Below are 14,088 nucleotides of genomic sequence, written 5' to 3'. Positions count from 1 at the left end.
GGGCAGACTCTATCATCATCATCTCCCTCTTCTTCTTCCTCCCTCGCCCTCAGCACACACACACACGCCTGCTCCCCGGAGCACGATATTGGCACTTGCCTCAATCACCTAGCAGAGACTTGGGAGCTTCCCTCCCTCTCTCGCCTCGCTTGTACCCCCTACTACAGGCACCCCCGGTGCAAGATAGTACAGTGCATTCGCACACCAGGATAAACTCGTGCGTCCCTGTATTACCTCTTGCATCAACCATCCGGAGTGAGGGATCACGCAGCATCGTACTAGTTGATGCCGGACCGTCGGGTCAGGACACTGACACCCACCGTCGTAGTGCCGCTGCAACACCACACCATCCGATAGGGTGAAACTACCGGATCCAGACTAGACATAGGATGTCTCGCAGTCGCCACCATGACACACAACGCACGGGGTCCTCTCCACATCCGCCGTTGGACTCCACCTCATTTGTCACCTCGCCTCATGCGGGGCCCCCGCCACACCCGCCTCAGCACTCCGAGTCGCATATCCGTCTACAAAGTCGTTGCCGGGGTGAATAATTGTGTTGCCCCGTTTCCAAGTTTCCCATCAGAAACAAGAGTCGCGTCCACCAGATGGCGGCAGCTCGTTGCACCACCTGCGCATACAGCATCTGCCATCAAGCCATTAAACCAAGTTGTCGTTCTCGCCATCTTTCGACGAGGTACCACACCGAAGTCGCCAAGCGAGGCAGAGCAACCAACCGCAGTCCGCTGCAAACCCAATCTTCTCGTGGTGTCGTTGCTGCGAGCACAGTTCTTCGACGCAGTCCCACACCGAACTGGCAACTGCCAAGCAACGCTAGCCGCCGCGGTCCGCTGCAAGCAACCAGAAACGACACCCAAGCGAAGACCCCTGTCCGTCGGCAAAATTTTGGTCGCCGCCACGAGGGCTCGGCAACCGATTTCGAGCTAACCACCTGCACCGGTAGCCTTGCCGCACCATTTACCCACGACCATGGCGACACCAGCAATACCGCAGGCCGAGACGGGTCTCTGAAAACGACGCCTCCAAGAACAGGGGCGGGCCCCATGTGTATTCATGGTATTCTCTTGAATACCTAAAATTTTTGGCAAAAAATTGTATATATAGTATATAGTATGTATATGTATATGTATCATAATATGCAAAAATACAATCTAAAATAGGTTTTTCAGATCTCCTTCACAACTTGGCCTCCATTAGACCACTGTCCAACACTTGTAGGCCGGCCAAACTCATCCCCCGGTCCCCTCCCACTCCCACCTCAGCCCAGCCGTTTCTCCAAAAAAAAAACCCCTCAGTCGACTACTCCCTCCATTACCTGGTAATCCTAGCAGCAGCCCCCGTCCGTCCAGCGGCGACGGTGCGGCAGCGGTGGGTGGCGGCACAGCACTCCGGTATCCAGCACCGGCAGGGACAGCGGCGGCGGCCTAGCGCGCGCGCCGGCATGGCTGCCGGGCAGGGGCCAGCGCCAGCGACCGGCAGGGCAGGGGCCAGGGGCTAGCGCCTTGCGCCCAGCGCGGAGTGCCCAACGGCGGTGCTTGGCGCAGCGCCGCCGGTGGCCTAGCGCGCCCCGCGCACCGGAACGGCGGCTAGGGGCCAGCGCGAAGCGCCCAACATCGGCGACGGGCAGCCTAGCTGCGAGCAGAGGGAGGCGGCCTGCTGGCTGTGGCTGCGGCCTGCAGGTAGAGGCAGAGCACTGGAGCTCTGAAAAAACAAAGGTGAGCAACTGAGCATGGACATGGAACGAAGCAATGATGAGTGATGATTACAGTTGTGGCTCTAGAAAGAGGGCCACAGCCAGGTGGCGTAGTGCACCCGCCTAATCCCAGAGGGTGGTTACTTAGAGAAGTGCAAGCGATTACTCAGATCTTCTCATGAAGCAAGAACAGAAGAACACTCGAGAATTTAGAGTGGTTCGGGCCGCCGGAGCGTAATACCCTACGTCCACTGAGAGTTGTATTGCTCTTGCGTCTGTGGATGAGTCTATCCTCTGCCTCCAAGTCTTTTCTTGGACCCCCTCTTCTTCTCTAACAGGCGTCTCCCTTTTATAGCGCAAGGGAGGCGCGTACACAGGTGTTGGACCCCGACAGGTGGGCCCAACGAGGATGTATAGTATACCACGAAAAAGACATTAACAGTGCTTTGTGAATCTCTTGCCAGATACGCTTCATCGCTTTGTAGACTCTCTGACCGAGGGGGGTCTTCACCTGTTCCATCGGCGAGGTGCCGGTTGAGGCGGTGTAGGTTGCTGCGTAGATTGTTGGGTCTACCGCTGTAAGGATCGATGGACCAAGAGGGGGGGAATTGGGCATTTTTCAAATTTCTAAAACAAAGTAAAGCAACCTTAACCTATGCAATACTAGTAAGGCTCAATTCACCAACCGGCTAACCAAGCAAACTACACAAGCTACAAAGGATATAATAAGGTATGAAACTAAGCAAGCTAGAGCTAAGTTATGATCTCTAAGGTCAAGCACATGAATAATTGCATGAAAGTAAGTGCTTGAAAGTAAAGAGTGGGCAAGAGACAACCGGATTTTTCCCGTGGTGTCGATGTGTTGGCACACACCCCTAATCCACGTTGTGACACTCACTAAGAGTCTTGTCACCTCCCAAGTCACCGAGACGAGGGCGCTCACTAAGAGTCTCCGTTCACCATCCCGGCGTGGTGGAGCTCAAGCCACGTACAAACTTCTTCGGGCTCCCACAATCAACTTGGCAAGCTCCGGAAGAAACACCTCAATCACCAAGATCGCCTAGGTGCTGCCAATCACCAAGAGTAACAAGCTAGAGCCTTCACTTGAGCAAGAACCGATCACCAAGAATGGATGCACACAAGCTTCTCTCTACTCAAGTCCTTAGTCCTACTTCTTGAATGATTGAATGATCAAATGTGTGGAAGATGAAGCTCAAGGTGGCTCTCAACAATAGTATGAGTGTATGAATGTTGCCTGGTGTTAAGAGACTTCAAAATGACCCATTGGAGTGGTATATATAGGCAGCTCACGCGGATAGAGCCGTTGGAGAAAAGCTGCCAGAAAAGTATGCAATGCCGGTTAATCCGACGGTCCTCCAAAAGTCATCGTCGGTTTAACCGATGAATGTAAACTGCCCATTTGGAAAACTAGCCGTTATAACTCGGGCAGATTAACCGACGTATCATCGGTTTAACCAGTGAGTGTAGTTGTCCACTGATCAACTGAAAAACCAACTCTCTGGACAACTGCACTGATGCTAACTCAAATCCATCGTCGGTTTAACCGGTGAGTATAACCTTAGAAATCTCTGGAAAAACCAACTCTCTGGATAATTGCACCGACGTTGATTTCAAATATCATCGGTTTAACCGGTGAATATAACCTTGAAACACCCTAGAAAACCAACGTTCTGGACAACTGCGCCGACGTTAATTTCAAATATCGTCGGTTTAACCGATGTATGTACTTGTCTAGACTCCGATAACTGCGTTTAACCGACATATTGAAAATTGGAGTCGTCGGTTAAAACGGTGTATAGACTTTTTCTGATTTTGCCTTTTCTGATTTGAGTCTTGAATGAAATCCAAATATTCTTGAGATATAAGTTGAAAACCAATTATTTAAACTTCTAGGAACCTGAGTGACCATAGTGTGCATCCATTTTTAATTGACCATGTCCATGCTCAAGTTACTTGCCCTTAACCCCTCTTAATAGTGCGACCTCTACAAAACTATAAAACCTATACTAACCTAAGTGTCCTTCTCAACCTTGTGACACTTAGGACTAGAAAGATCCTTAGTCTTGTTATATACTTGAGTTGAATACCAAGATCGCCTTTTTGAATAATGAAATTGAAGGGCCTCTTTAACATATGATCCAATGAGCGATAATATTTTATTAAGCTGCACAAACTCATTAGTCACAATAATGGTTATCATTAATCACCGAAACATACCTAGAGGGCCTAGATGCTTACAATCTCCCTCTTTTTGGTGATTGATGACAACACAAACATAAAGATTAACGAGAGAGCGAGAAAGGTAAACAGGAGAAACTCAAACAAACTCGAAAAAGAACCAAGGAGCTCAACTGCTCAAACGGAATCCATAGATATGTCTCAAAACACAGCATACGCAAGAGTCAAATATATATATCCATGAACTAACATCAAATGAGATATAAAACCTCAAAGTCCTGTAACTACGAGCTCTCTCTAGCTCTACCCTCCCCCTGACTCCAACTCCCCCTAACTCTCTCCCCCTTTGGCATCAAAGCACCAAAAAGGCGAGCTACGGGTCCTGCTGTCGCGGCACGGCGAGGAAGCGGTCCAGGTCATCGTCGTCGTCGTCGGACAGAGAACCCTCGGTGACGGACGGGAGCTGTGGGTTTGAGCTAACTGGAGGTGTAGCTGTCGTGGAGGCTCTCGTGCTGGCACTGCCTGGGAGAGGGTCCGTAGAAGTGGTAACCGGGTCAGCAGAAGAAGTGTCAACATCTGAAGTCGTGACTGCTGAAGCTGCCGGCTGCGTCGACTGCGGAAGTATAGACTCCTCTCCTCCTCCTCCCCCTGAAAGTGGTGCCTATGGTACGACGGGGAGGGCGACTGACTGAACTACTGACAGTGAGTCCTGAAAGAGCATAGTCGCTAGCAGTGGCGAGAAGAGCGGACGACCGGCAGACCAAAGAAGTGCGGACATCGAGAACGTGGTCTCCGGTGTCGTCGAAGAAGCTGGAGCTATAGTGGGGGCTGGAGCTGGTGTGACTGCAAGCTGAGGTGCTCCAACACCCTGAAGTCCTGGCTGCTGCGGGGCGAGTCCGGTGTGTGTGTAAAGCTGTGTGATCATTCCGAACATCGCCATCATGCCTTGCTGCATCTGCTGGAACTGAGCGTCTGTCCTCTAAGATACTCGGTCAATGAGCCTGACAAAATGCTCCTCGGCTGCAGCACGCTCTCGGGCGGCCTCCCTCTGAATAGCTGCAAGCTGAGCCTCATGGGCTCTCCTGGCCTCCTCCTGTGCAATTCGATCCTCTCTCTGCTGAGTGACAAGCTGCTAAAGGAGAGAGGTGAGCTCGGACGGCTGAGTCACCTGGGACTCTGTGACAATAGCAGCTGCTGGTGACGATGGAGGTGGCTCTGTGGACCCTCCTGCCTCGTGGTCGTGACTGGCTGGTGCTGCAGGAAAGTACTCGTCGTCCTCGGAGGAGTCTGACTCAAGCTCAGACCAGTGAATCTCATCATCTCCTCCGGGAAGCTGTGAATCTGCTGCTAGAAGTGCCTCATCCTCCTGTGCCACTCGGGCCTGTACCTCAGCTGACAGCCGTGCCATAGCAGCTCTGTCTGCCTGTCTGCCCCTCCTCTGTTCCTGTGGTGCAGTGGGACGGTAGACTGGGAATCTGGGGGCCTCATCCTGACGGTAAACTGCACTGATGGGTGACTCAGCTGGCACGATCATAGAGCAGATGTAACTGATCCAGTGAGCATAAGGAAACTGGCGTACAACACCCATCCCATCAGTGATCACATCCTCTATCTCAGCCAGAATAAAATCCACTATGTCAAATGGCTCGTGAGTAAGGATGTGTAGAAGCAGTAACTGCTGCAGATCTGTGAACCCCTCTGGGTAGCCACTCCTCGGTAACAAAGTCCTTCGGAGTGCCATGTGAACTGCGTACGCCTCTGGGGTCAGCAAGCTGGGGACTCTGGCATACGAGGATGGAAACGGCTGGCGGAAGCACTGAGAGATCGCCTCGTGAGAAGGTGCAAACCCGCCAATCATAGCCTTGCGAGGTGGATCTGCATCTCCGTATACTCTCTCGTGCAGGGAGACATCGACCAAGTCGACTCCAAGGATCCCTGCAATGGTCGCCCTCGACAAACCAAAGACCTGGCCTCCAAACATGAAGTGCACGACTCTGCGCTCAGGAGCTATCCAGGCTGTGGCATAGAACACTCTGACCCAGTCCTCAATATATCTGTTCTGCTCCATCTCAAGTAGCCTGGGCAGACCTCTAAAGTGTGCAAAGTGCTCTCTAATGTCCGCTCCCCCTGCGGCTGTCCTCAGTGAAACCCAGTCGAGCACTCTGTGCGGAAAGATCCGATGTCCCCGCCTCTGATAGGTCTCGTAGAAACTGGCCTGAAGGAGCGTCCAGAACCTACAATCAACCCTGCTGTCATGGGTCACGGGGAACTAGTCCTTCTCTATCACACTCCACCTGAGCCTCTTGACCTTCGTCGCATTGGCATTGGTCAAGTTGTGGAGCAGCACACCTGGCTCCAGATGCACAACAGTGTCCATACGGAACACTGCGCGCTCGGCCTCTAGGGCCTCGGCTCTACGAGCTGCTGCTGCTGCTGCAGCTGTGGACCTGCGAGGCTCCTGTGGCTGGTGACCTCCTCGCGTCCTCGGTCCAGTGCGACGCTCGGTCACTGGCGAAGAACCTGCTCCTGGGGACGTCTGCCGAGTGCGGCCAGAACGTCGTGGAGTCGGTGACCCCTAAGAAATCTTCCCCTGAGACTGCTCTGACTGCGCTGCATCTGAATATGAGCGATCTGACTCTGCGGCTGCCGGCTCCCCCTCAGACGAATCACCCTCTGTCTGCTGTGTAGTGGCCCTGGCACCTCGGACCCTGCCCATACCTCTGCCTCTGCCTCTGCCCCTGGCTGGCTGCTCCCTGAAACTAAACGGACGAGCACGGCCTGACGCCTGCTCCTCGGCGGCCTTTGCCACCATCTCGGCCCTCTCGGCCTCCCTCTCTGCACGGGTCTGCTTGCGGACCGGCTTCTCGACCACGACCTCCTTCCCCTTCCTTTTCTCGCGACCCATCTCGGCCAGGCAATAAATCGAGCACCTAGCGAGCATTGAGCGAGAGTGTGCTGCGGCTGCAGCGTGTAGGGTACTGCAGCGTGGGCGGTGCGTGGAGCAGGAGCGGCGGCTCTGATCGTGGCGGTGGCGCGGAGTGGCACGGCGGCGGCGGCGCGCAGGCAGTGGCGATGGCGCAGGTTGCGCGCGGTGACGGCTTGGGCCGGTGGCGTGCAGGCGGGCGGCGCGTGGAGCGAGCGGCGGCGGCGGCGTGGATCGGCGACGGCGGTGTGCAGGCGAGCGCGGGTGCGGATCGAGCGGCGGCGAGAAGGCTGGGAAACAACCGAGGAAGAGCGGCGCGGGCAAGAGACATATATGACATGTGGGCCCGAGATTTTTCTTAACGCCGGTTAATCCGATGATTAGGTTTAGAATGCCGGTCAAATGCATCGGTTCAGTTCACCTGAGACTCCAGCAAAAACTCTTCTGAACGCCGGTTGAACCGATGATATGAATTTTGAACTCGCCGGTTGAACACTGCTATCACCGTTTGATTGTTAGGTCGGAACTTCATAACGTACACCGGTTGATCCGATGATGTGATAATTGCATACGCCGGTTGAACGTCTAGTTTTGACTGAGCTGAGACAGAAACTTAGTTACGCCGGTTAAACCGATGGTGTAGTTCCATTAAGCGTCGGTTTAACCGGTGAACCCGAAAAACCTTCACTCAGCTCACTATTCTATGCTAAGTCCAATAAACTTATAAAATTCAACTAAACTCAAGTTAATGGACTTGCATAGGCGACTTTACCCCTCAAAATACTTAGGATAGCACACTAGCTTAATAGTTTTCTTTTCAAACACAAGGAAAAGTCGCAAAGCGAGACAAAACGCCAAATAAAATGTATGAGCCATGTCATAGGAATATTGAAGATAGAGAGCTTCAAACTCATCACGACATGACTCACTAGGCAATAACGCACCTAACACTTTGCTCTTTTCACTTTCCATGAATTAAGATCTTGCATATGAAACAAGTCTCATTTTCATCAAATGATCTCCTTTGTGACCCTTACGCATGCAATGATGGTGCAAGCTATAACCACATGCGAAAGAAGAGTAAACATGAAGTGCACATCTACATGACAAGAAATGCATAACAAGAATTTTAAGTTCTACTTGTCAAGTTTGAACCCACGGAAAGCTTCTTCATGATGAGCCTTTCTACAAGCCTAGAGGAAAAACAAGTGGACCACCACCTCTAACTAAACCCATGCTCATCACTATTTTACCATGGTTAGACAAATGTCCTATATGTATGCATTTTTCTATATGACATGGCAACTTACAAGACGTTTGCCGCATCTAATACATTAAGCTCATTCCTTAGCCTAACAAATGTACTCTCGTCTAATGGTTTTGTGAATATATCCGCCAATTGCCTTACCCCTGGCTGTTTTGGCTGAGCGTTCCCTTCTCCGGAACACGTGGCGTCACCGAACCCTTCCCTAGCAAGGGACGGGTCCGGGGCCGCTGACCGGGTGAGAAGGGCCTCGGACCGCGAGGGCCTGGCTGCTCAGGCCGTCAGCGCGTAGTCAAGGATAACTACGAGGCTCTCGCCTAGACACAGCAATACCTCTAGGACATATGGTGACACCGGACCCGTCCCCGAGTGGGAAGCGGGTCCGAGACCGTTGGTCTGGTGAGATGGAGCCGGACCCCAGGGGTCCGGCAGCTCAGCCCCTTAGGGCGTAGTTATGGATAACTACGTGAGTCTTGACACAGCAATAGGGGGTACCCTAGTCCAGAGGTACCGACAATTACTATTTACTCATTAATTTGTGACAATTGTAAAGCAATGTAGTGACTCGACTGATTACAATTTTTAGGTTCAAACATGAAGATGAAGAAGAGCTGCGTTCTTTCTTGAAAAAAAAAGTGCCACCAAGAAAAAACAACAAAGCCATTATCAGGACATCATCTCTTATTTTCAAACCATTAATGATCGAAAAGTTAAACTGTAGGCTGAAATTTGTAAGCTTTCTATTTTATCCTTCATTTATTTTACATGTTTGCTGAACATTTTCAAGTTATGCTATGATAAATGTCATAATTTTGATACGTAATTATGTGATATGTATATATACTTTAGACTGCCAAAAAAAATTCGCTCTTTGAAAATTTTGAATACCCAAATCTCAAATCCTGGGCCCGCCCCTGTCCAAGAAGGTGACGACGCCGAAGGTGCCGCTGTAGCTCGTCCAAAGGCGGACAGGGCTTTCACCCAGAGAACTTGCGCAACAGGGATGTGGATCCTAGATGATGCCCCCAATGGAGAGAACAACGCCCTCGAACGTCGTCGCCATCGCCGCTAGCAGGAATGACGGCTTCAGCTTTCGCCCGAAGGAACTCATCCACTTCACACACTCGACCTCGCATTCCGGGGCCACAGCCATGGAGACCCTCCTAGGTGGAGCGCCGCCATAGTGCCTCATCGAGCCGCGGCCAATTCCCGCACGTAGACTCCAAACGGCTGTACCTTCCCCACATTGCCACGCCGCCAATGCCGCAGATCTGCCATCGGCCGAAGCAACCTCTACCTCTTTTGTTGCTTGCCGCAGTCGAGGCTGCAGCGGCTACGGCCACCACCTCCTTATCGGTCCTCGCGGCGGCCGCGGCCGCGAAGCAGCTCCACACCTCGCACACCGTCGCTGCGCACCTGTCCGCGGCCTCCCCGCATTCAGTCGTCGTGCGCCAGCCCATGGCCGCCCCTCGCGCGCATCCCGCAGCTGCCGCCGTCTCCGACCCACAGGGGCCACACACAAGTGAGCGACCACGAGGATGAAGGGGCAAGGGAGGCCGCGGGCTCGCAGATCCGGTCCGTCGGCGAGGAGGGTGCTGCCCGAGTCGCCCATGCAGAGAAGACGACACTGGGGCCTAGGTTTTTTTTATTTGCCTAAAACTATTTTGACAATTTTTTAAGTCCAGACATGAATTCGTGATACGATCAGAAATTGAAAATATGTAGCAAGAAACGAACACATGTAATTTCTTTTCTTGTGAATGGCAATATTGAATAATGGGCGACTATCAGATACATTTGTGCACATCTTTTGATAAGGATTCGTCCATGACCATGCCGTTTCGGTGTCATAGGACAGTTCACAGCAGGATAACATTTCGGCTTGAAGACAAACCCCAGAAAATGTGTTACACACTTACAACACTCCGTACTAGTTACAAATTTCAGTAAGAAACGTTAGTAATAAAATTACAAAGCAACAAATGAATGAATGTCTGATCATCTTGCGTCGTGCACACTAGCCTTGGACGAACCGACCAACCAACCTGATGTCGTTTCTACGGCGACGGGCGGGTCACCTTCAGTATTGCTGCTGCATGAACTCTTCCTCCGCCGCCGTGTCCTGGCCGACGACCTTCACCGTCACGTCCGACACCCAGGTGCTCAGCGACGACACGCTCCGCGTCAGCCACTCCCTGGGCGTGGACGCCTTGGGGCTCTCCGCCACGGCGGCGGCGCACAAACGCCGCCTCTCATCCTCGGCGACGGCCTCGGCCCACCGCGCCGCCATGTACTCCTTGACGGCGGCGACACCCTTGTCGACCACCTCCGGGGGCGGCACGGCCAGCGGGTTCTGGTCCAGGCAGAGCCGCTCCAGCCGGCCGAGCCGGCCGAAGCAGTCCGGCAGCGCGTGGATCTGGTTGTTGCTGAGGTCGAGCTCGCGGAGGCCCGCCAGGTCGCCGAACGAGGGCGGCAGGTCCCGCATGTCGCTGAAGTTGCTGCTCAGGTTCAGCGTCTCCAGCGCGGACAGCCGGCCGATGGCGGCCGGCAGGCCGCGGAGCTCGTTGAAGTGCGCGTCCAGGAGGCGCAGCGACCGCATCTCGCAGACCGACGACGGCAGCGACCGCAGCTTGTTGAGGTGCACGCGCAGCGTCTGCAGGTGCACCAGCTCGAGCCCGATGCCCGTCGGGAGGTACGCCAGGGCGTTGTAGTTCGCGTCCAGCTCCACCAGCGAACTGGAGATCCGAGTGGCCAGTCACAACGAGCTTTCTTGCTCGGAATTGAGCAAGAAGAAATGAGATGGTCCCAGAATATACCTGCATTTCGAGATGGAGTCGGGCAGAACCCTCAGTCGGTTGCCGGAGACGTCGAGGAGCTTGAGGTTGGAGAGGAGGCCGATGGAATCCGGGAGAGAAACCAAATTGTTGGAAGCGAGGCGGAGTTCTTCCAGCTGTTCGAGCCCGCCAATAGCATCGGGAACCTCCTGCGAATTCAACGAACACCACTGGTGAAGGCGTGAAGCAGAGCAAGGAAAAGGGTGCCTTGCTGGACGCCTGAACATCACAGATGAATGCATTTCAATCACTGACAAATTGGCTTGCTGGATCTATTTTGTTCGTAATTGGTGAATTCCTTTTCCCTTCCTCACTTGATCTACATTTCTTATTATTTATAACATTGAAAGTCTGTTACCTGCCAACTATTGCAAACACCAAACAGCATTGCATTCCACATAATCTATCCGCAATCCCAGATCACAAGGACAGACGGGTCACAATCATGCGAATACTGGGGACAGGACGTACGATTCCAACAATCCAACCTCGATAATCGATTCAACTAACAATCTGAAAAATTCTGAACAAATCGCGAACGGCGATGTACCATGCAGAAAGACGAGAGAGAGAGAGAGAGAGAGAGAGAGAGAGAGAGAGAGAGAGAGAGAGAGAGAGAGAGAGAGAGAGAGAGAGAGGGTGGGGGCAACGGCGCGTGCACCGTGGGTGTGCACGAGTCCCTAACCTTGAGCTGGTTGCGGGAGACGTCGAGCGCGAGGAGGCCGCGGATCCGGCCGACGGGCTCCGGGAGGAGGCGCAGCTGCCGGTCGGCGAGGTCCACCCGCTCCAACGTTCTCCCTTCCTCGGCCTCCTTGAGCACCCGCACCACCTCCTCGTCCACCGCCCCGGCCCCCTCCTCCCAGTTACCGTCGCCACCGCCCGCCTCCGGGATGTCCCTCCCGTGCATCGCCATCCGGTACACGTGCTCCAGCTTCTCCTCCGCGTTCCGCAGCAGGGCACCGTACGCCTCGTGCTCCTCCTCCAGCCGCACCACCTCCCGGCACGCGGCCAGCCTCTCCTCCTCCTCCTCCGTGGCCGCCGCGTCCGTCTTGTCCCCGGCGGCGGCGAGGAGCGCGCGGGAGGCGTCGACCTGCTCGTGGTCGGGCCGGGGCTCCAGGAGGCGGATCGCGTCGCGCGCGGAGGCGACGTCGGCGACGGCGCGCGTCATGGCGGAGAGCACGGACGGGTGGCGCAGGCCCGGCATGCGCCCCACCAGGTCGATCTCCGCGGCGCCCGCCGGCGTGCGCGGGGACGGCTGCTCGAGGTCCCGCTCGCGCGGGGACCGCGGCGTCCTCACCGCGGGCAGCGAGGGGAGGCGGGAGAGCACGTAGGCGAGGATCGGGTGCGACTGCGGCGTCGGGTCCATGGCGGCGGCGACGGCGATCTCGAAATGACGGCTGGTTTCGTTCGTTTCGTGTCGAGGCGGCCGTTGGGGGGAATCGGTGGACGGCGAACCGAATGGAGGGAGGGGAGACGAGAAGAAGAGAGGGAGGATTCGGGGCCGAAAAACCGGGAAGAATTTATGCAAAGATTGCAACGAACGAACGGCCGGCCGCGTGTTGCGGCGGCTCGAGGAGCACTGTGAAATGTGATGGGCCGTAAGGCCAATTTGCATTACTCCGGGAGACGCGTCACACCGGGCCAAAAGCCCACTTAAGCCCATTAAGAAGAAGAACGGCAGCTTCTCCCAAGTCGAAGTACGAGCAACTCCAGCAAACTCTCTATTAAGCCCCCTACTCTAAATTTAGAGAGGGTAATCTAAATGGGGCTTTGGCGTTTATGCCCTCATTTTGATGTCTAATGGTGATTTTACCCCTATTTTTTTAACTTTGTGAATTTGCCCTTACGATTTCAAAATGAAGCAAAGATTTACCCCTATTCCGTGTACCTCTCCTAACGGTGTCAACTTTCATTCAAAAAGACCATCATGTCCATCTGCCTAAATGATTTTGCCTCTATTTTTTGTTGTGGGACATAACTGCTAAACAGCACACGGCTTGTCTTGGTTGAGTCTCTAGCTGCATGCAGGGCGCCATGCATGTACTGCGTTCGCCGCTGCTGCCGCACCCATGGTCGCGCGCGCCGCAGACGCCGGCCGCTGCTGTCGCGCCCGTCCCGGTCGCGCGGCGTCCGCCGCCCGCTTCTGCCGCACCCGTCTCGCCGCGTTCGCCGGCCGCTAGTGCGACGCCCGTCCCGCTTGCCCGCGCCGCGTCCGCCGGCCACTGCTGCTACGCCCACCCCCGTCCGGCTCGCGCGCGCTACGTCCGCCGGCTGCTGCTGCCGCGCCCTCGCCCGCCCCCGTCCGGCTCGCGCGCGCCGCGTCCCCCGACCGCTGCTGCCGTGGCCGTCCCTCTCGCGCTCGCCGCGTACCTCGGCCGCACATGCATCGCCCGTCCCACTGGCACGCGCCGCGTCCTCCGGCCGCTGCTGCCGCGGCCGTCCCTCTCGCGTACGCCGGCCATTGCTGCAGCGCCTGTCCCGCTCGCGCGCGCCACTTCCACCAAAAATAGCACTTCCGCTGCTGCCGCGTACGGTGAGGACGACGCCGGCGCGAGCTGGGACGGGGCCGGCGGAGGCAGTGAGGATGCAAGCCGGGACGGGGCGGGTGGAAGCGGATCCGGCCGCACGGTTGGGGAAGCCAGCGGGCGGAGGCGGCGCCAGCGCACGTGTCGAGGCGGCGCTGGCCGCCGACCCTTCCTTCCACTCGAGCGGGCGGAGGCGGATCCGGTCGCAGGGGAGGGGAAACCGGTCTGCCGCTGGCGGGGGGTGCGCCGCGACTACGCCGGAACCGGGCCGCGCCCGCGCACGAGGCCGAGCCACGCCGACGCTCGGGCTGGGGTCGAGGCCGGTCCGTCGCCTCGACCCGCGCCGGGGCCGGACCGCCGCCTCGACGCGCGCCGACGCCGGGGCCAGACCGCGGTCTCGACCAGCGCCACCGATCGCGCCGACTCCGGAGCCCGACCGCCTTGACCCACGCGGCCGCGCCGCCTGGCAGAAAGAGATGAGAGAGACGAGGGTGGGAAGAGATAAGAGAGACACGAGGGAGGTGCTGCCGGGTTGGATGAAAGGATAAGGGGCAATCTAGTCTTTTCCCCCTATTTTGCAAGGTTTTCTTATTTATTTTTAGCTGTTTATTTTGACTGCAGGTGACGGA

General features: G+C 55.5%; 1 protein-coding gene across 1 annotated transcript; it reads right to left on the bottom strand.

The window, feature by feature from the left end:
• Positions 1-9,892: 9,892 nt before the first annotated feature.
• Positions 9,893-12,987, bottom strand: LOC120656282 (plant intracellular Ras-group-related LRR protein 2-like). The gene is made up of 3 exons (XM_039934325.1): positions 11,620-12,987; positions 10,917-11,083; positions 9,893-10,835 (listed from the first exon to the last, which is right to left on the bottom strand). Exons 1-3 carry the CDS (start codon positions 12,595-12,597, stop codon positions 10,181-10,183), a joined length of 1,800 nt encoding a protein of 599 aa, XP_039790259.1. The 5' UTR covers positions 12,598-12,987; the 3' UTR covers positions 9,893-10,180.
• Positions 12,988-14,088: the final 1,101 nt, after the last annotated feature.

This window comes from Panicum virgatum, chromosome 1N (genome assembly GCF_016808335.1).
Source record: "Panicum virgatum strain AP13 chromosome 1N, P.virgatum_v5, whole genome shotgun sequence".
NCBI lineage: Eukaryota > Viridiplantae > Streptophyta > Magnoliopsida > Poales > Poaceae > Panicum > Panicum virgatum.
This window is presented reverse-complemented; position numbering and strand designations above follow the sequence as displayed.